The sequence below is a fragment of the Dysidea avara genome, chromosome 9 (genome assembly GCF_963678975.1).
Source record: "Dysidea avara chromosome 9, odDysAvar1.4, whole genome shotgun sequence".
NCBI lineage: Eukaryota > Metazoa > Porifera > Demospongiae > Dictyoceratida > Dysideidae > Dysidea > Dysidea avara.
In genome coordinates, this window is record NC_089280.1 from 27,381,492 (window position 1) to 27,404,404 (window position 22,913).

The following is a 22,913-nucleotide window of genomic DNA, read 5'->3' on the forward strand; positions in this document are numbered from 1 at the left end:
AATATATTAAAAACTTCCTACACACTACTTTAGTAGCTACTGTGACTGCTCTAATTACAGTATCTCGATCGAGACGCACGCCGCGATAATTAAAACATTTAATTGTTACGCAATCATTTTTCAAAGGGGGTTTCCGTGGAAACCAATGAAACCCCCCTGGATCCGCCACTGAAGTTGCAGGTTGAATGCAGAGAAAATCTCAGATCCCAGTTGTTATGGCTCCTTTGGTGCATGTCTAGACTGCATGTTGCTGGGGATCAAGTCACCACTGCATGCATATGGGTCTGGGATTTTTAGTTACATGTTTATGACTCCCTGTATTCACAGGCTTTAGCCTTCTCACAGGTCCCTAGTGGCAGGGGCGGATCTAGGATTTATAAAAGGGGGGGCTAACTCAAGGTACTAATCTCTTGGGTAGAGGTAGTGAAGCACACTTCCCAGCATGCTTTGGGCATGCCCCCCCAGGAAAATTTTGAAAAATGGATGCTACAACACTGCAATTTGGAGACATTTCCACATAAAATTCATAATATTTTCTGCCTGTAGATATTTTGTATACTGCCTTTAGATTATAGGTATGGCTCTCTGAAGCATTTTGCTAATGGAGAAGTTTGGGTATAGGTACAGACAACCAAGTACATGATGCACCCCTCTCACAATTGCACAACACTGAATAGGTGCATGTTAGAGTAATCATGTTGAAAGTGGAAAATTTTGAAATTTGAACAATGCAAGATTGAATCTGAGAGCATTTTCAATGGAAATTGTGTACCTGAATTAAGTATTGTCATACATATTAACTACACAAGTAGATGAATGAAGCCCTTTAAACAGACCAATTCACTTCATTGCATGTATAGGTGCAGGCAGATTTGGAAAATTCCATAACAGAACCAACTACATGTTTCCAGTAAATGTTCTATTAGAGTAGTTAGCTGACTGCTCTATTAGAGTATCTCGATCTTGTAAACCTCCAATGCTGATTCGGGTCCTTGTTGCCTAAATTTTAGCCCTAAATATGAAGGGGGAGGCTTCAGCCCCCAAGCCCCCCCCCCTGGATCCGCCCCTGACCCTGAGTGGGATAGCATTCACAGATATACACAGAGAATTTTTGATAGTTTATATGTACCTTTAGAGATTTAAACCTGAGAGCATTTTAAGGCTGTGTCAGTAATTTCTAACCTGGGAAAGTTTTACATAGTAAACACTCTGAGGTTGAAATCTGAAGGCACTTGTGATAGATTTTTTTAAACAAGCTAAAGTATAGTGTAGTAGTCACAGCCCTAGAATAAACACTGTGTAGTATGCATGTAAGCTATAAGGTTATCAACAAAAAGTGAATCATTCCTTTTAACCAATATATATATATATATATATAAACAACTAAAGTACAATTATCACTTTAAATTCTAAACTTCTTGCTCTAGAATAACCACAGTATGAAAGAGTTAAACCAGAGCCACTTCACTATTTAGCACTGAGTGTAAATTGTATTACTATAATAGTACATTATATGATGACATAAATTTTATGAGTCATGAAACTTTGAAAAAAATTGATATGATTTGCTCACGTGTCCTGTTTTCACAGGCCCAATCACATTTATGCTAAATGCACCCTTTGTAAGGGACTGCATACTTTAACGCTGCTAGAGACTGATGATGACCACTATGATGACCACTTTGGTTTAAAACGAATTGACCCACAAAGCATGCTTAATCCATGCAGTTACCAAATAATACACCTGTATGATGCAACAAAGACTCCTGTGCACAAAACCATTTCCTTTTCACTCTATTCTTGAGTTTCAAATTCCAACTGCTACTTTGTTGAAACTTTGTTCTCATTTGGTTTGTACAGTATACAGAATTGTGGAAAAGTATGTATAACAGTGAAATTTATTTATCTGAGAATATGCAGAATAATAGTGACATACTTGATCTGAGAGGGTTTGCAGACAGAGTTATCATCATCCTCATCTTCTCTATAACGTACATAGAAAATTGGAGTGTCCTCTATACCGTACATAGAAAATTTGGCAAACTTTCTTCAATTTGCCACAGTTTGCTTGTTCAAACTTAATTAACACGGGGAATGCAGCATAATACTGAGTGTTGCCACCCCAGAGTTAAATAGTCAAAATTTGTCCCAGCAACAATTGCATCATAATTATGGTATAAATCAATCAGAGCATGGCACAAAAATAAGTATCACTGCTTCAATAAATTTTTACTGGTCAGAAATTTCAAGGCACCCCAATTCAAAGTTCAAATACAAATCCCTTTAAAAATTCATCTTAGCTAGGTTATGCATGGACATATTTTCCTAACGGTGAGCATAACTTGTTGAAGTATATGAGTGCGCTTCACAATATTGGATTGAGCTAACCCTTGCTTGACAATATTATATTGTGCCATACATTGTAGTAACATAACACAAGATACACGCATCTACTACATATATGAACTTGTAACAGAGCTCAAAATAACAGCCTGTCATTTTCTGACCAAAAAGCCACAAAGACTGACCAAATTAAAAATGGTTTGACATTATGACCTATTAATATAAGCAAGAGTTAATAATTATTATTAACTCTTGATATAAGCTTTATGCATGCAAACTGTTTACTATTATCTGCCAATGGCTGAACATGTTGCATTTTGGTGTGTAGTATTATTGACAGATTGTATGAGACATTATACTGAGCACTGCATGATATGAGTATCTTTGTGGTAAGACCTCATGAACTTAATTATTAGTTTCTCATCATCACCTGCATTGCTGTACGTTTACCTTACCATATTAAATAATGTTTATAATAACCAGTGACTGAATGCAGCCATTATATAAATAACTTTTATAAAGTTAGTAACTAGCTATAGAGCAGACTAATAAAGTTAATTGCATTCCGACTTTCTGAGTCACGTGAGCTATGTAAGTTAGCTACCTATATAGTTAATACCCAATTGCATTGCCATTTTATGCACAAGTCATATTGGCGATTTGACAAACACAAAAATAGAATAATTGATTTGCTAGACTATAGGTTAATAATTAGTGTGTGAACTAGTTGCATGAGTTCAGTGCTAATCCATAAATTTCCTAAGATAATATACAGGTATATGATACAAAAATTAATTGGTGCTTCAGTTGATCTATGATGATGAGCTGCATGAGGAAGAGGTGTTTCACTGTCTTCATGAGACCTCTAATAATGTTTGAATTACAATTGGTTATAAAAATTATCACATAAATTCCTACCTTTCATTGCCTCCTTTTCTTCCTCATGTGCAGTATTTTTTTCCTTTAACATTAAGGCTTCATCGTCATCAGCAAGACAATTAGTTCCCACTACTTGACACACTCCATTTCCAACTGCTCACTGAAGTATCATACGAATTCCTTCTACAGTCATGAGATTATCTCGAACATTCAAACATGTAATACTGTTGTTGATCAGCAATGATTCAGCTAGTGCTTTGGCTCCCGTCACAGTAATGCCACATTCACTAATGTCCAGTTTACTGATCCCACTCTTATGAAGAGCTCCTGCAATAGCAGTGATACCATTGTCACCATGCAAGATCATTTTTATGCGGTGAAAGTTCCTGTAGAGTACACTTTGTCCTTATTAGATCAACAAGGTAATTGACACCTGTACAGCAACAATGAGAATTGATAACAATACGGTGGGGGCTAAAAGAGGAGGCTATTATAACATTAATTGTAGTAAACTCTTGAAGTTAGCAAGGTTATACAGTGTCTGGGGATGGGCCCACATTAACTCTGCTAACAATTATTTGATCAATCCTCACATAAAATCACTGAATACAGTTGCAACATAGATTGATATCATTGGCTACTATTAAAATTATCAACGCCTTGCAGCTTCTGAATTCTGAAGGCAGCCCCCAGACTCCTTGAAATTCTTAAACTATTCTTAACCTATACTGGAGCATATACGGTACAAGGCTACTTTAGCACATATAGAGAGTGATCACTTTCAATTGACAAACAATGCATATGCTAACCCAATAAAAGTTGCTACCAAATTTCCTGTCAGCTATAGCCCTACCTCACGCTTTGAATTTACTTAAGAAACCTTTGGCATATCAATAGATATACAATATGTGCACTATTGTCCTACCTTCTATTCTTCAGTTCTTTATCATTCAAGGTACACGTTACACAATGTTACTGCACCAACATATTGGAATACATGTATTGCTAATACAGTGCAGTGAGCTGTTCTCCATTGTAGACGATTTGTCTGACACCACAAAATGGACTGCTCATAGAATGGTATGCGCAAAACGCATGCGCAAAGTACGGTAAACTAGGATGTAGCAATTATGCAGTAAACACGTGTATAGTACAGCGATTGCTATGTGTTGTTAAATGTTCTGCTGACTGCTTACATTTCTAGATGCATTTCTGTTGTGACTAATACTAACTGTATATTTATTGCATGAATGTGATAGGTGAGGGTATTAATGGTCATGAATATATAACAAACATAAGTTGAGAATTTTAGAGTAGGGACAATAGTACCCAATAATAAGTACTAAAACAAGCTGGATCGGAATAGTGCGGATTGTGGCAATTACTATATAAAGCAAATATCCCTACTGTGCATTTCTAGACAACACAGTACAGTAGGGATATTCGCCCTTATTGATTTTTAGCAATTAGACATTACGTACCACTCCGATCCAGTTTGTTTCGGTACTTTATATTGGGGTACTGCCCCTACTATAACTTAACATTTATGCTTGTATATATATATCTAAAGCCTACAACCTTGCAAAATATGTATTAGAACTAGCCACTGCCTGGCTATATACGTACTTCACTGGAGCAGTTATCCCATTAGGACTGTTAAGAAATCAGTACTAAAAAATTGTGACTCATTTCAAGGTGGATCCCTAGGCTAGGAGATCAGAAACTACATTACTTAATGAAGTTTCCATACACTGCCAAACCTCCTCCACAAGTACAGTGGAACCCGGACCCTACTTCTCTGGATACTTGGTTAACTGAACTATGGAAATGACTTATATTAGAGTAGTGACTGTTCTATTCAGGGGCGGATCCAGGGGGGAGGCTTTGGGGGCTGAAGCCACCCCTTCATATTTAGGCTTTACTTGATCAATATGCTGAGTATTGTAATGAAATTTTGTCTTAGCATAATTATATGATCACTAATAATACAAATACTCATAAAACCACCTTATAAACATCTTTCCAAGGTATTATCAGTGGATTTTTGCTAAAGTTTATGTAACAAGGACCCGGATCAGCATTGGAGGTGTACAAGATCGAGATACTCTAATAGAGCAGTCAGCTAACCACTCTAATAGAACATTCACTAGAAACATGTAGTTGGTTCTGTTATGGAATTTTTCCAAATCTGCCTGCACCTATACATACAATGAAGTGCATTGGTCTGTTTAAAGGGCTTCATTCTGCTTGTGTAGTTAATATGTATGGAAATACTTAATTCAGGTACACAGTTTCCATTGAAAATGCTCTCAGATTCAATCTTGCATTGTTCAAATTTCAAAATTTTCCACTTTCAACATAACATGCACCTATTCAGTGTTGTGCAATTGTGAGAAGGGTGCATCATGTACTTGGTTGTATGTACCTACCCAAACTTTTCCATTAGCAAAATGCTTCAGAGAGACCTATATAATCTAAAGGCAGTATATAAAATATCTACAGGTATGAATTTTATGTGGAAATGTCTCCAAATTGCAGTATTTTAGCATCTATTTTTCAAAATTTTCCTGGGGGAGCATGCCCCCAGACCCCCCTAGTTCGGGAAGTGTGCTTCACACACCTCTACCCAAGAGATTAATACCTTGAGTTAGCCTCCCCTTTTATAAATCCTAGATCCGCCCCTGCTATTATGGTATTTGAAATGATATCTTTATGCTATACACAGTTTCAGAGATACGGACTTTTCAGACTTATGGACCACCTCTAGTCGCAAGGGGTTCAGATAATTGAGGTCCCACTGTAATCATAATCATAGATATGTGTGCCACCCATGCACATGCAATATACCTTTTGCTGATATTTTACACTCATCCATCATCAATTCCTTTATACCGTTGTTATACTGTAGTCCCTCCACTATCAGTGATGCACCATCATCACCAATATCATTGCTGGAAAGCCAAAGGACTTCCAATGATTGATTTTCATTCTTTAAAAATTTACCAATAGAGTAAGCACCTATTATTTTCACAAATAAATTGTGGTAAAACAATGTACAATGACTGATCATATATGATACAACTTACCTTTTACTGCCATTAGGCAATCTTGCACATGTAATTCAACTAAGACTTTGTTACCCATTAACTCCTCTTATTATCACTGATATCCCATCATCACCAATAGAATTCCAACTAATATCCAACACCTTTAAAGAGACACTACCTGTAGCAGTGATGTAACACCGGTTCACTTATATAGTAGCAGCATGTGCTTACTTTTCTTCACAATCTTAGCCAAATCTCTTGCTCCAGCTCCAGCTAGACTGAAGTGATTATCACTAAAATAAAGGTTTTCTAAATAGTGACCACAGTTCTTATCAGGATAATATTTAACCCAACATTTCAACCCCTATATCGCAAATATGGCTGTCACCCATATCCAAGTTTGAAACTGGATAATACGATAAAACAGCAGAGATCACAAGACAATCATATGATGACAAAGTGTGTCTAAACAAAGCGGTTCACTTCGCTACGCTAAATTGGGTTGCCGACTCTCATTCACACACTGAATTGCTGTAGCAACATCACAATCAGATTGCAACTGATCACTGATGAATATTGCTGCTGTATGAGACACTAATCCTGTAAGGCCACTTGTGGAAAGCGTGGAAAGCCTTCCTCAGGAAAGCCTGATGAAGATCTGGAACTGGTGGTGGTGTTCTCCTCTACTTGCATGAGTCTTTATCAGCCACATCGTGTGCTGCCTTGATGGATTTTGGCGTGGATGATTCACCTTGGTGTAGTGCCTCACTCAGGGACAATGAACAACTCCTTATTGGTTTAGTTTATCGTTCTCCATCCTCAAGCGATGACAACAATTGTAGATTAATTTCGGCCATTAGGGGTATCAATGACTTGAATATCTTTTCTCAAGTCCTACTCTTTGGAGATTTCAATTCTCCAGGAATTAATTGGGAGGACCTTGACTATGCTGGAAGTGAAACATCTCTGGCTGCTTGTTTACTGGATGCTATCAATGATGCTTATTTGTTTCAACATGTAACTGGTTTCACTCGTCATAGGTGTGGTCAGAGATCCTCTCTTCTTGACTTAGTGTTCACTCTTGACACTAATTCCATTCAATTTGTACAACACCACTCCCCACTGTGCTCTAGTGACCACAAGTGTTTAACTTGGCAGTACAAATGTTTGTTGGACAATAATCCTACTACTGAACATCAATCAAAGATTTACAACTACTGGAAAGGGAATTACTTATCAATGTGTGAAGAATTTAATGAAATTGATTGGGAGCTGCTATTTAGCAGTGATAACATTGAATTGAACTGGAGCCTATTCAAGGAAAAGGTTACATCTGCTATGGACAAGCACATTCCTAAAGTTACTAAAAAAGTGCCATCAAATAAACCCCCATGGTGGTCAAACGCACTTGCGAGTGCTATCAAAAAGAAACAACAGTTGTACTCTACATTCAGGCATACTCGTTTGTCCTCTGATTATGTTACATATACCTCAAAGAGAATGAAGTCAAGACTACGGTAAGAGCTACACAGGCCAATAATGAACAACAGTTAATTGAAAGGTTCCGTACTAACCCCAAAGCTATGTATGGATATGTGAGGGACAAATCTGGGGTTAAACCCAAAATTGGACAAGTTTTGAAATCTGATAATACCCTTAATAGGAGTGATGAAGAAACAGCTGAAACTCTAAATATCTTTTTTCAATCAGTGTTTACAAGTGAGTGTTACACAACTGAGAATCTCACTGCTGGTGTTAATGATAACCAATTGTCTGACATATGTATAACAGAAAATGAGGTTTTTGAGGTGTTGTCATTTTTGAAGGCTAACAAGGCCCCTGGACCAGACAATTTGCACTCACAGGTACTAAGAAACTGTGCTGAAGTGTTGGCCAAACCACTTTTCTTATTATTCACACAATCTATCAGTACTGGTATGCTTCCTGGAGACTGGAGAAGAGCAAACATAACACCTATTCTTAAAAAGGGTTCTAAAGTTAATCCAGAAAACTATAGGTCTGTTAGTTTAACATCCCAGGCGATAAAGATTTTAGATACTTCGATTAGAACTAAAATAATGAAGTTTCTGGATGACAGTGAGATCATTACAAAGTGCCAGCATGGTTTTATTAAAAAGAAATCTTGTTTTACCAATCTTTTGACAACTCTTGAGGATTGGACTTCTACAGTTGACCAGGGCTATACTGTTGATATTGCTTACCTCGACTTCAGTAAAGCATTTGATTCAGTACCACATCCGAGACTACTCCAAAAGTTGACTAGTTATGGCTTATGTGGTAAGGTATTGCTCATGGCTTAAAGGCTTTCTCTTGGATCATTATCAGAGTCATTTTAAATGGCTCTTTTTCTAGCTGGTGTCCTGTAACAAGTGGTGTGCCCCAGGGGTCTGTTCTGGGGCCATTATTATTTACATTGTATATTAATGATATTCCCAACATTGTTCATACCAATTTGAGTTTCTTCGCAGATGATTCTAAAGCTTATGCCATCACTAAATCAGTGGAAGACTCCCAACAACAACTACAGGCTGACCTTAATAGTATACAGGATTGGTGTCAAATATGGTTACTGAAACTGAACTTGCTGAAATGTAAAGTTATGCGTGTAGGTCATTCATCAATTGCTAGTGAATTTGTACTGTGGGATAATGATTCTGGAAAATTTGTTCAGCTGCCTGAAGTTGATCATGAAAAGGACCTTGGAGTATGGATATCTAGTAACTTGAAGCCATCTTTGCACTGTTGTAAGGCTGCAGCTTCTGCCATGAAGGTTCTTTCCATGATTAGAAGATCGTTTGTTAATATCTCAAAGGATTTGTTCACCTTTTGTATAAAACATATGTAAGGCCTCTTCTGGAATATTTTTCAGCTATTTGGAGTCCTTATCTTGCTAAAGATATTGACGTTTTAGAGAAAGTGCAGATGCGAGCTACAAGGTTGATTAGAGGCATTGGAAACTTGTCTTATGGTCAGAGATTAAAGTCCTTGGGTATGTACACCTTGTTTTGTCGTCGACAACGTGGCGACCTTATTAAAGTCTTTAAAATTCTGAATGGTCTTTATAACGTCAACCCTACTGCATTTTTTACACCAGCTGTTAGTACCAATACTAGAGGCCATCACATGAAGTTGTTTAAACCACACTCTAGATTGAATGTTCGGTATAATTTCTTTACTCAACGAGTTGTCAATCATTGGAACAATCTACCTAAAGAAATAGTTTCCACAAACACTGTTGCATCCTTCAAGGCAAAGCTTGCATGACAAGTACTGGGACAGCACAGGCCATGGATATGAACAAAGGCTTACAGCCTAATAACATTTTATCGTACTCTTGTACGTGTATCCATTATGCTAATAATAATAATAAAAAATACAAACACATTACAATAATCATGAAAGGTTTCACTCAGCAACTGTTCCTGCTCATTTTGGGGCAATGTTTTTATGTAAATTAAGTGCACACAAGAAGTCTTGGATGGTAAAGTATGCAAAAGAGAAGGTGCATGGCATTGTCAGTGGGTAACTGGTCAGTGTTTGCAACATTCAACAGGCCATAAAAACAATCTGTTACTTGCATACCACACTGTATAAGATTTTCTATAGTGTAAATTGTTTTGGATTTTTTCTTTACTATGCCAGTTAAAAAAAAACACGGAAATCTAGTCTGCTTAAACAAAACACTGTTCCCACTACTTGCTACTTGCTTGGGAATACCTTTCAGCATATCACACAAAATTTTCTCTACTTCACTATCAACTGGATGTGTTGGTTTGTCACCATCCTTGACTTGCTTCTGCAGGGTGGTCACAGTGAAGAGTTGGTACAACTCTGTCAATGTCACTGATGGTTTAATTACACTGTCCTGGAAGTGTGTTTGTTTATGTGTGGTCTGCGACTTCACTTTATCTTCAGTGAGGCCTACTAACAGGAACAATTCTGACAATAAAATAACATCATTGATTGATGGGCAATAGCTCTATTAGTTGAGGATAAAAATGTTGGCCCAGTTACATCACAATATGAAGCGTCACCTGTAATGATACATTTGAAGTGTTCATGCTGACATGTGACAGACTACAAGTCCATTAACTAACCAAATACATAGTATAGCCAAGGGCACATGCTTAAAATTTGATCCCTTAATGCCATAGCACCTGCCATTTCTAATAACAAGGGAACTTCTCCATAACGGACACTTTGGGACCCAGAATTTTAGGCCCATATTTGCTGTAATATCCTCTTCAGAGATAAAAACATAAGTTGTACCTGTTGGTCCTTAATTCGGGGAGTTTGTACAGAGTGGCTCCAAAGATTGATTAAAGTCATGTACTGCTACTTTCACAGTGAGGTATATGTGGGGTGTCTATTATCTATGGAGATACAAAATGTGACCATTTTGTTAAGAGTAACTCAGTCTTCAGTTACAAGTGTCAACCAATAAAAGTGTGTGTGTGTGTGTGTGTGGGGGGGGGGGGGGGGATGGGTATTTTTAAGTTGGCCTTATTTGTAAAGTATTTCTATACAGGTGGATGATAAGATTGGTTCTGTTGTATATATTTTTAAAGAAAGACCATGACACTCATGATTGACCTCCTTTGCTTAGGGAGGTCATAATTATGGAGGCTTTGATCTAATCATTAAAGTGTAGTTAAAGAGAAACCACCATCATTATTAGGAATAAAAACTTGAGTAAATATAGTTTGGTAGTCAATTATTCTCAAACATGCATTCGACTGTTTATTAGCTGTATCTAAAAGACTACTTAATTAGACACACACGTGTGCACCAATCAAGGTACCCCATTATGTTGAAGAAAACACACATAGCTACACTGATCATTGCTGCCAAGTCAAAAAATTACCAGCATGCAGCTTGACCAAAGAAGAGAAAAAGATGCTCAAAACACACAATTGCAAATACATTGTTTTCATTCACTAATGTTGATATAGCTTCGAAGTATGCCGGACAACGATGGTGACTAGTACTTTTGTGCAGTGGCCCATAAATAGTATATTCCGGATATATAGCTACTATCTATGGGTGGCCTAATCACCCCCTTGGGCCTAATTATACACCTGTACTGAATTAAATTGGCCTGATTGTGCAGAGTCTTGCATTTTCGGTACTTACGTGTCTCGCTCATCCAACACACAGATACACCATAGATAATAGACACCCGTACATGATACACACACCGGCATACACAGACAAACTGAACCCCGCACTGAACACAAACAACCTGCGGGTCCTTGCGCGAGGCCAGTTGACGATCTCTTACCCTCGTAAAACTAATTTTATTTATACTATTTCCCATTAACACGCGGGTGACACGAGTGTAAACATTCCGCTTTTTACTCACGTGCACCTTAGCAGATGGCGGAGCAGTACAAGTACAAGGAAGTACTCCACTCGTTCTGTAGTAGTAAGAAACTACCACCACCATCTTACGCTATCGAAGATGAAGAAGGCGACTGTTACTGCGAGGTGGGTACGCAACGCTAACTAATACACGTTGTACTCGTGTTGGCACCAAACAGATTCATGTGCAAGGTATCGATTTTATCGGTGTTGGTGAAGCGGGGAGCAAAACAGAGGCACAGAAGATAGCAGCTAAGGCGTTCTGTGACCACCTGATAGCTGAGAAACAGCTACAACCTCACCAACTGGTGAGTAGTGTATTTGATGTGGTCACGTGAGTTGTACAATTATTCCAGGAGGCTACGGCCAGGTTCACAGGCCCTGCTGCACAACCCCGGCCCTTGTTTGATTCACAGCCTGGACCTTCCAGTCTGTTTGGTGGTTAGTATGGATTGTTGTATATAAACTCCAATAGAACACCCATGTATTTATGGACGATATCCATAATGACGAAAATCATAATTGACAAAATGGCCATGTTAGTGTGGGGGATTCAGTTCATAGTATTGGAAATAAATCTTGTTCATAGTTTTTTACACTTGGGATGATGAGGTTATTAATATAGGAAGTAGTAAAAGTAGCCAAAAAATTTAAATGCGTACACAAATACACATTTGTATTGCATTATATTGTATATGCCTCACCTTCGAATTTACAAACACTATTGTAGCGAAATGTGGAGTTACTTCATGAACTTCTACACTATACTTGCAAAGAGTTTGTCACTGAGGTTTTCTCATCGGCACCACACTGTGGTCACTGTAATGTAGCCAGGATAATAATGATGCCACTGACAATGCTATCTAGAGTATTTACTTAAGAAAATTCATGCCTCCTGGTTGACAAAGTAGTTTTTTTTATTAATCGTCGAATGTGCTCTTTGTATGCACCTGCATCATCAGTAGGTTCCAGTGGAGCACTCATTTAATATTGATATTATATACTTGACGATTATCTAAATGACTATGTTGTAATTGTAGACACCTCCCATCCCATACGTGACTGCCTCAGCGATAACCCACCTAGTGTGCACAAGCATGCATTTTGAGAAAAATGATAATTTTAAAAATTATGCATGCTATAAAGAAAAAATATGGAGAATCAAGACTCAATTGGATTAAACCTATATACCATCTTATTCACCTGATCACGGAGAGTTGTTTTATTTCTGTAGCCCAAATGGTATGCGTGTCATGTGCATTTGTTCATGATGTGGAGGACGTAAACAAGATCGTCGCCATTACTTCAACAAAGCCGCCTTCATACATATGCGTATATGCACAAATGCTTTAACTATACCTTGGTTGGTTTGCCAATCCATGGTGAACATCAAATATCAATGTTGTAGACTAATGCAAACGGAATTTATGGCTGCAAACGTCAGCACCTGTAGTATAGTTGCTGTACAAATCAATTTCCTTGCTCTTCCTACTGTCTAGTGCTATAATTCCAGTAGCGCAGCAGGTACGTAAGTTATACAGCAGAGCTGTGTGTAGCTAAGACAACTGTAGTGTTGTGAGTACCTATATCTTTACTAGTACACAAGTGCAAACTGTATGGTGCTAGTAGTAACTAAGGCTGTACATGTAACATTCTGTATGACCTTTAACTTTGTGGGTGCAAAGCTCGCTTTTGGTGGGAATGTAGCTCAACTTTTCAGTGAGTCTTCAGTGCTGTCAACATGTTGTAAAGAACAAACAAAAGCATCGGTACCTGCCTTACATGCTTTAGACTCACAAATTCCAAAGTGTGACAAAATAATTAGTACATTGGTAACCAAGCATTAATATTGGTGTCCTATATTGCTGCATGCATGTTGGAAGTGTTTTAAAGAATGTGATCCTAATCTTATGCCATCTGATATGGTTTCCTAGCATGAAGAAGATGACCAGCATGATTGAAGATAAAAGGAAAGGCAAAGCAAAGAGGGCAAGTACTGGTCAGAACTCTAAAAGGAAGGCACATGCCACTGGTGAGTTTAATATTGCAGTAAAAAATGGTTGTCATAGTACAATGCATCGTTTAGCCTAGATCTAGCCTTGCAACCTTGGACAGGCAGACAGATCAAAAATTGGGTTTGGCATCTTTTTTTTTAAAAAAATTTCAATTTTGACACATGTATAGGGGTTTGGTTAGGCTGTGCTTGACGTTTAATATGCTATGACTATTCTGTTAAAGTATGCTTGAGGTATTTCTAGGGTGATTTCTAGAGGTGGCATTTTGGAAGGCTGCATCATTTTGGGGGAGGAAAAGTACTGTATGATACTTTAAAAGGCATTAATTTTCCGTATTGGCACTTTCCATGTTTATCTGCTTTAAGAGATATTACTGGTAGACAGCGACATTACCTGCATGGTAGGACCTTTTTATGAACTATAAGCTGGACCAATAACATTTGATCGACACACCCCTTTTCAATCTGGCTGGACCAATAACGATCAAGAGACACGCCCCTTAATGATCTATATGTAAAATACATTCCTCTTGTTGGTAGCATGGTGAAAAACAAAGCATAAAATATCACGCCCTTTAAACATCTCGTATAGTCCAGTTGGCTTAAGCACACTAGAGATACTCTAATAAAGCAGTCACTTCAATAGTCTAATAGAACAGTCACGTAAATTAGCTATAACTACAAACTATTGTGTTTAATTTAAAAATGAAGTAGGAATCCAAGCAATAAATAGTAGTACGTAAAATGGGAGAAATTAATGATGGTATTTTAACATAGCTCTGTGAGAAATGCCTTCTTTGGCATTGATGAAATAATTGTTATGACTTTCCAATGCAGGCAGAGCTATGTTATAATACCATCATTCTTATATCTTGTTTTGCTACTTTTTGTCGCTTTGATCCCTACTTCATTTTAAAATTACTTTTAAATACACTAGTACATATGAAATTCTGAGAAACTTGACCTTTAAGTAGAGTGAAAGGATGTAAGCACCAAGTTTTGACCACACTGTGCAACACAACTAACTATCCACTGCGCTACTGGAAGATCCTCTATCTTTCACTCCTAGTCATGATGCTGCGTGTGGTTTAAAATCAGTAATCACATGATCTTGTTGCCTCCTATTAATTGTACCACAACCGAGTTACTTCCCCTTGGAAAAGTTTCTTGGAAACTTTTGTCCATTGGCTAGCTGGAAAGAAAAGCATTAGCAAAGTTGACATGGAGTAGTGTTGCATAAATTGTGCTAGTTATTCTTGTACGATCATACAAAATAACTGTACATCAGTGGATTCAGCCCACGTCTTTAATTTCTCTGGGTAGCTGAAGGTAGGGAAAAGTAGTCTAATGCCTGGGCTTGCCTGAGTCTGGCTATGTCACTGGGCAAAGTTGTGGCTTCCACAAAAATTTGAGCAGCTTTTTGATTTAGCTGTGGTAGGTTACTGCACAACTTCAAACCAGGCTGTGGTTGCTGCATAGAATTTTTCTGACAAGAAATTTAATGTGGCAATTGCATAAGTACAAATGCAACTTTGTGGGCAGACTTGTTCCTTGGTAGTGGAACCTCTCTTAAAAAGGACACTCAAAATAAAAGACACTGTACGCTTAATCTCACACTAGGATCTTTACACAGCTCTGCCAATGCAGTTTAGCTCTGAAAAGGACAACCTTTTAAACAGTAAATTTCACCAAAACCATCCGGTCCCAAAGTAGTCATTCATTATAGAAATACTTTGTGTGGTGTACGAACACAAGAAAATAATCTTACCCACTGCTGTCCGTACTGTACAGTGACATTGGAACACGAGCTTGCTCACTACAAAAAAATAATAATGGTTTACAGTTTAACTGATCATGTTCTCACATTAACAAAAAAGGCACAGTATGCTATCTTGATAAGCCACTGATCCCGTGGATGTGGTTATCCCGTGGAACTTCCAGTTTAAAAAAAAAAGTTTTTTTTAGCATTATCTCTAGTGGATCACCACAAAATTTCAGCCTATAGTAGGGTCCGCAACGCGAAAAATCGATATCCTCCAATCAACTATCTAACTATTGTCATGTGTTAGGCTAAGTGTAACTTGAATAACACCAGCGTGGCAGCCAAGTTTGTCACTCTCTTCTGGTAGAAAACTATACAAATGTCTTAAAATCACGTGATTTTTCGTTGCAGCAGTTCGTAGGGTTCTTCGTATGCCACGATATTCACTCTCAACATTGTTCAAGTAGTCTATCATCAACTCAAAGTATTGGTGGTTTGATTATATTGGTCAGTTTCCGGTGGCAGCATGATATGTGCAGCTTTTTGGCGACAGACAAAACGTTTCTTGCTCTGGAGCACAGGACAAGCAGAGCAGCAACTGCGCCGTGGGTTAGCAATGACCAGTACTCGGTAAAGTACCTGCATGCGGAGTATGGTTATAATTGAAGCTTGTTAGCCATCTGGCTGAGCCATCTATATGCTGAAATTCGGCCAAAACGACACGATTTTTGCAAACAAATACCAGAATCGTTGATACATCAGTGAGACGGTCTTCAACAGCAAGGATACGAAACTTATAAACACCTAACAATACGGCCATCTTGCCCAGTAAACGCATAAAGCAATCCAATGCATGAAATAGGCACTCACGTGATCGAAATTTAAATCGCGGAAATATCCATGAAATCGCTTTCATTTCTGAATAGGAACCATGCAGTGCGCTCCTTTTTGTAAATATTTGTTAATTGTTCAACTCGGGCGTGGTCTGGGCCAGTGCAGGTGTGTTTTATGCTGTGATGGCATAATAGGGAGAGTCTCAGACTGCTGGCTAATCGAGATGCTGAACCTAATGCACACAAACTGATTGCCACTTGATTCCAAGTGATTTTAAAGTCATTGGAATAGATTATCATTATGGTTGTATTTTCCGCGATTTGAATTTCGATCACGTGAGTGCCTATTTCATGCAATGGATTACTCTATGCGTTTACTGGACGAGATAGCTGTATTGTTAGGTGTTTATAAACTTCACATCCTTGCTGTTGGAGACTGTCTCACTGATGTATCAACGAGTCTGGTATTAGTTTGCAAAAATCATGTCGTTTTCGCCAAATTTCAGCATATAGATGGCTCAGCCAGATGGCTAACAAGCTTCAATTATAACCATACTCCGCATGCAGGTACTTTACCTAGTACTGGTCATTGCTGACCCACGGCGCAGTTGCTGCTCTGCTTGTCCTGTGCTCCAGAGCAAGAAACATTTTGTCTGTCGCCAAAAAGCTGCACATATCATGCTGCCACCGGAAACTGACCAATATAATCAAACCACCAATACTTTGAGTTGATGATAGACTACTTGAACAATGTTGAGAGTGAATATCGTGGCATACGAAGAACCCTACGAACTGCTGCAACGAAAAATCACGTGATTTTAAGACATTTGTATAGTTTTCTACCAGAAGAGAGTGACAAACTTGGCTGCCACGCTGGTGTTATTCAAGTTACACTTAGCCTAACACATGACAATAGTTAGATAGTTGGTTGGAGGATATCGATTTTTTGCACTGCGGACCCTACCTATAGTGGTGAGTAGTTTTGTAATTATAGCACTAGACAGTAGCAAGAGCAAGGAAATTGATTTATACAGCAACTATACTAAAAATAAACTACAGGCACTTACATTTGCAGCCATAACTTCTGTTTACATTTGTCTACAACATTGGGATTTGGTGTAAAATGTTCATCATAGATTAGCAAATCAACTGCTAGCCCTGTAGTGATTTGTGCATGTATAAAGGCAGTTAAATTGAAGAGATGACAACAATGTTGTTTACGTCTACCACATCATAAACAAACGTACACGACATGTATACCATTTGACCTACAGAAACAAAGCAAAAAATTTCGAACTTTTGATGAAAATTAGCATTTTTTTGTAGCATGCATAATTTTACTAAAGACCAGTTGGTATCTTTTGGGTATAGTGTGTGTGTGTGTGTGTGTGTGTGTGTGTGTGTGTGTGTGTGTGTGTGTGTGTGTGTGTGTGTGTGTGTGTGTGTGTGTGTGTGTGTGTGTGTGTGTGTGTGTGTGTGTGTGTTATGTTTTGTGTACTGTATGGTTATTTACAGTGTGTTGATGGGCTTCACCTGCTCTATAGTCACCAAAAATAGCCACACCTTATCTATTAGCAGGTGGCTACATTAGGCAGGTCACTTTGTACACAATTATATAATTGACACATTTTGAGATTTTCTTGGTGACCTCATTACACAGTGACCTTATTAGACAGTCATTGAACATATTTCTGTAAATATTTATATTCTTAACAGCTCAAACCTTCATGGCTGTGGTAGCCCCGCCACCTCCTATGCCTACAGCAGGACGTGGACAAAGATATGCTGTATCAATGGTGGATCAACATCAACCGGGTGGGCCAAAGTATTTTGACCGATCAAGGCCTCCACAGGTAAGCGTTCACCTGTTGTAAGCATATAGTGTGTATGGGAAGGTTTGACAGTCTGTGGATTGTTTGTGTGTGTGTGTTTGTGTGTGTGTGTGTGTGTGTGTGTTTGTGTGTGTGTGTGTGTGTGTTTGTGTGTGTGTGTGTGTGTGTGTGTGTGTGTGTGTGTGTTTGTGTGTGTGTGTGTGTGTGTGTGTGTGTGTGTGTGTGTGTGTGTTTGGTATGTGCATGCTCAATCTACACACTGTAGGGTGCCCCCACTATCTCCGACGCTGGAAACTGGACTCTACTGAATGCAAAGAGTCGGCTTCATCTCTTCCTCCAGCAGACTAGACAGCCTAGGGCTATGAATGTCTGTGCAGTAGGCCCCGACCACAACAGGTATGCACACTAGCTTCTGTTAACAGTTTCTAGTTACAATGTCTCTGGTGTAGGAGCTTCACTGCTGAGATGACTATCTATGTTCCAAAATTGCGTCGAAGTATGTCAATGCTTGTGACAGAACATCTGTTGTATGTGTAGTTGAAGGTTTGATGAATTTAGAGAATGGCAAACATTTCACTGAAAATAAGTTATAACTATTACACATCCCATCTTGTGTATTGTATTGATTCCTGGAGCTGATTTATTAAATATAAGTGCAGTTAATTTGAGCTCAGCTATGACCTTAACATTTCTTCTGCAGCATTAATTTTTTTTAATTGTGCATTATTGGTAGCAACAGGAGCCTATAAGTGCTGCAAATTGTCTTGTGGCTCGTATAGGCTTTTGTTGCTGGTGTACAAGCTCACAAGTTTGCCATACAGTAAATTCATCAGGCTTCTGATCATATCTTGACACAATGTGCTGTATACTCCCCCCCCCCCATGGTTGCAGCTCTCCATGTTAAGGAACATGCGGGCACAAAGAAACAAGCTGGTAATGTATTGGCCCTTGAGTTGGTAACACAACTGTACCACTTGGGGGTCATTGAAGCGTGCAAAGCCCCTGGGGATAAGAAATCAGCCAATCAGGTACTAACATTTTAGGGCAAGGGGTGTGGCACACTTGTTTATTTATGGTAATGTGGATCACCTGATCTTCTGGTAGATCACATGATCTTCAGTTAATTACATAATCGGTTAGTGGATCACCTGATCCAGTAACAGATTGAATGATCTATCAGGGTATCACCTGTTGAATCACATGATCTGCTAGTGAATCACATGATCTCACAAAATTATTACATTATTGTGCCACTCCTCTTGTCCATGTCACATGAGACATTTCCTCAGAATATAATGTACGTACTGAACTGTAGTTTTGTCATACTGTAATCAGAATTTTTTTGAGGGGAAATTTTTTTTTTTGGACTACCAACTTTGAAATTTTTGCTTCAGGATTTTTATGCATTTATAATACTCAGACAATGCCATTTTGATCGAGCTAAAAATTTTGATGGGGGGACTTTTTGTGGATAGCTGCCAATCCACAAAAATCACAAAAATAATAAAAATTCTGCTATACGGTAGTTCACCTGGGCCGCTATGACAACTATCAATATAAAAGAAGTGAACATGTTTTCACTCCCAGTGAATTTGTAATGGGATAACCTTCATAACAGTATAAGCATATCCTACTAAATGTATGAGATATTTTAAAGCCTCAGAATTCAAAATACACAAGACTAAATGTTTAGCTGGTTGACCTGTGTAATAAGAAATAGAGAGGGCTCAGTTGAACATGAACATAGTATAGTGTGTATCAGTACCTTATAAGGACTTTATTGTGCTTGTGGGGTCCTGGTAGTACATGTAGGAGATTATTCCTTGTCTGGCCATGAATGTGGAATTTGAATGAGTAGGCTGTTTGATGTGAAACATTTCATAAAATAAACATACACTTTCACAATTTTCTCTTAAGTCTTTCCAATTTACTTGTCATGATAGCAATTCAAAACTTGGTCATCCTTAAGTTGCTGTTATGTTGAATGTGTGAGGAAAAGTTTAAACTATCGAGCTTTTGAAAGCTACAGGACAGGTGTTTTTTTGGACTGGGTCACATGACTCACGTTTTCTGTTTGTGTATGTACTAATTTTTTGAGGGGCATAATTTTCACTGGGAGCTAATAAGTGCTGCAAGGCCCTGTGACATTTATGGTCTCCTGTTTTCACAGATGATGATTTTATGAGTTTTAATAATCATCCCAACCATATTTTATTTTATAACACTAAATAGGAAATTTTGTTGAAAACCAAATTCACTTTAAATTCCATTCCCAACCAGTGCCAATCATTACCCAACCCAGGTTGAATAACCCACATTCAAACCCACTTTCATACCAGCTTCTGTTCACAACAGATGATAGTATTCTGATAATTGTATTCTAAGTATTTACCAAAAACCGAAACTCATTATTTTTGTTTTTGCGTACTCAAGTTCAATCCGGGTTCAACCCTACTGCTTTGTAGGAATGGACCTGGTTTTTACTTTTTATGACTCCAAGGGTCAAAAAGGAGTTCATACAAGTGTTAGCCTGGGTTGAATGTGGTGGTTTAAAGTGACTATATGTAAAGGATGTTAGTACTGTAATTATACAGTTTGTCTCATATACTACTGTATTTATCACACACTTGTTGAATACCAAGACAGTCTATTCCTGAGATAGTGGGTCTCAAGGACTGGATGTGGGTGTAATACACGCTACATTTGAATGAATGCGATTCAAACATAAAAAAAATAGCATAACTTTTGTTCCTACATATTGTATTTACTTGGTTAAACACCGCGGTGTTTATTGCCTTAGTTCCAAAGATTGATGCTGTGACTATTTAACATTGGTCACCATTAAATGCTCAGAAATTATGTTTAAGTCAGTCTCAAGTGCAACTACTATTGAGGGTGTGGCGTTTAACCAAGGGTAATCTTTTTAAATATATATACACTGTTGTATAGTATCAAGGTGTGCAGCTTATGTTTAAGTGTTTGGGTGGTGTTGGTACCTGCTAGCACAAGTCTTAATCTACACAGTATTGTAGAACTTGCACCACAACCTTACACACACACACACATACACACAGGCAGCACGTTATGTGTACTGACTGGTATACAGATTGATCCAAAGGATGTGGCGATTCCTGCTGATGTTTGTCAAATGATTGAGCGTGTGCTACAGGACCTCAGCATCACTCCTGTTATGCAGGTATCATACAGTATGGTAGTAACTGTACGTATATTAGGGATCATCTTTCTCACACAAAAAAAGTATTGGCCAGAAACCAGCCTAACAATGCCTTCATGGGTGCCTTGGCAGTATTGGTTACATGTAGGAAAAAACCAAGCCCAAAAGTGCCTTCAGTATGACCTGAAATGCTTACGATAAGTTGTTGTAAAGGAATTTTCACTGACTGACTGACTGACACTGGCTGATTGACTGACTGACCGACCAACTGACTGATTGAACCAATGCCTTCAGACAAGCGTAACTAAATAGTGATTAGGGCTACAGACTTGATTTTTTTTCACTGTTTAATGTTGCTTCAGGCGCCTTTGACATACCACAGTATGTACAATGCACGCACCATGGACTTACTGTTCTCCTTTGTTTCCTGTTTCTCTTTGCTGATACGATTGGTGGTAGCACATGATGGCCTCAGTGGCTAGGAATTGTCTGTATTTTCTCTCCGTAGTGACCGGATTGATTGCAAAGGTGTTTCTCTTACTGTTCTTCTTTTGTAACATTGTGTAACGGTTGAACATAGCTGAAAACGAAGCGTAATGGCCAATTGACACTTTTTTTTGTAATAGATTGCTGGGGCATGTATTCAGACGAAAACAATAAGCCAGATGACATTCTTTCTTTTAATGCAGTATGCACGTGTTAACCAGTCATAATTATGTTACAAAAAGGTAGACAAAAAAGTGCTAGGAATTTTAAGGAGTCATAGAAGAAAAGCAGTGAAACAAGGGAGGTCACCTACACATGAAGATATACTAGTGGACGTTTAATACCTTTAGACTGAATTAGTGATTAAATGTTCACTAGTTGATCGGACAATGGCTATTTCTGGCCCTGATGTAGTGTGTGTGTGTGCGTGTGTTAGTGTGTGTGCGTTTGTTAGTGTGTGTGTGTTTGTTAGTGTGTGTGCGTTCTTGTGTGTACAATGGTGTCTTATTGGTGTTACTTTTGTGTAGCCGGAAGATCCGTCGGAAGCTGTATCAGTGTTACTACCGCTGCCCAAGCCAGCCCCTGATCCAGATCCTCCAGAACAGACAATTGTTAAGTGGCAATCTCCCTCTGTTGATTGGGACCCGTGGAGGTGTCGTAGTGCATTCCGTGAGGATGATCCGTACGCACATATGGACACGGTGAGAACAAGCTGTCAGTGAGACCTGTTCTATTAAGGTCACTGTAATAAGGCCTCCTTTAAAACCATTTAGCTCAAACATATTTTTATACTAAAGTGACCGGTCTAATATAGGCATGAAATCCCCAAATGCATAATTTGTATACAAAATGACCTGAGTAGGACCCGCCAAATATGCTGGCACAATGTTGCCTGAAAGTATTGAATGTAATGCTAGCATAATTGGTGGAATACTTGTGCCTTATGATACTCTAATAGAACAATCAGGTAGCTGACTGTTCTATTAGAGTATGTCAATCTTTTCTGTGGAATGCATTTTGACAAGCAAGAATTCATAATCTGTGCTTCAGCCACATATTATTTACCCATATAGCTAGTGCAAATTTATTTGGGAATTTAGGCATAAATATTGAGCATAATAGGCTAAATTTTTTAGTATTATAGTATAGCATAGTAGGTA

General features: G+C 38.3%; 1 protein-coding gene and 1 long non-coding RNA gene across 7 annotated transcripts in view; one reads left to right on the forward strand and one right to left on the reverse strand.

The window, feature by feature from the left end:
- Positions 1–3,003: 3,003 nt before the first annotated feature.
- LOC136266356 (uncharacterized) lies at positions 3,004–8,987 on the reverse strand. The gene is made up of 5 exons (XR_010706071.1): positions 6,501–8,987; positions 6,309–6,447; positions 6,070–6,240; positions 3,262–3,655; positions 3,004–3,208 (listed from the first exon to the last, which is right to left on the reverse strand). It is a non-coding gene; the product is annotated as an uncharacterized lncRNA (long non-coding RNA).
- Positions 8,988–11,639: 2,652 nt separating this feature from the next.
- LOC136266791 (ATP-dependent RNA helicase A protein-like) overlaps positions 11,640–22,913 on the forward strand; it is a 30,507-nt gene continuing 19,233 nt past the window's right edge. For 4 of the 6 annotated variants that reach the window (XM_066061804.1, XM_066061805.1, XM_066061807.1 and 1 more), the window contains exons 1-9: positions 11,640–11,777; positions 11,831–11,959; positions 12,008–12,092; positions 17,977–18,113; positions 18,358–18,488; positions 18,542–18,588; positions 18,984–19,120; positions 21,199–21,288; positions 22,281–22,454. In XM_066061804.1, coding sequence (XP_065917876.1) covers positions 11,667–11,777; positions 11,831–11,959; positions 12,008–12,092; positions 17,977–18,113; positions 18,358–18,488; positions 18,542–18,588; positions 18,984–19,120; positions 21,199–21,288; positions 22,281–22,454 — 1,041 coding nt within the window. In that variant the 5' untranslated portion in view covers positions 11,640–11,666. Of the gene's footprint in view, positions 11,778–11,830; positions 11,960–12,007; positions 12,093–13,571; positions 13,684–17,976; positions 18,114–18,357; positions 18,489–18,541; positions 18,589–18,983; positions 19,121–21,198; positions 21,289–22,280; positions 22,455–22,913 lie in introns of those variants that run through there. The other 2 variants (XM_066061809.1, XM_066061806.1) reach the window with 2 other exon arrangements.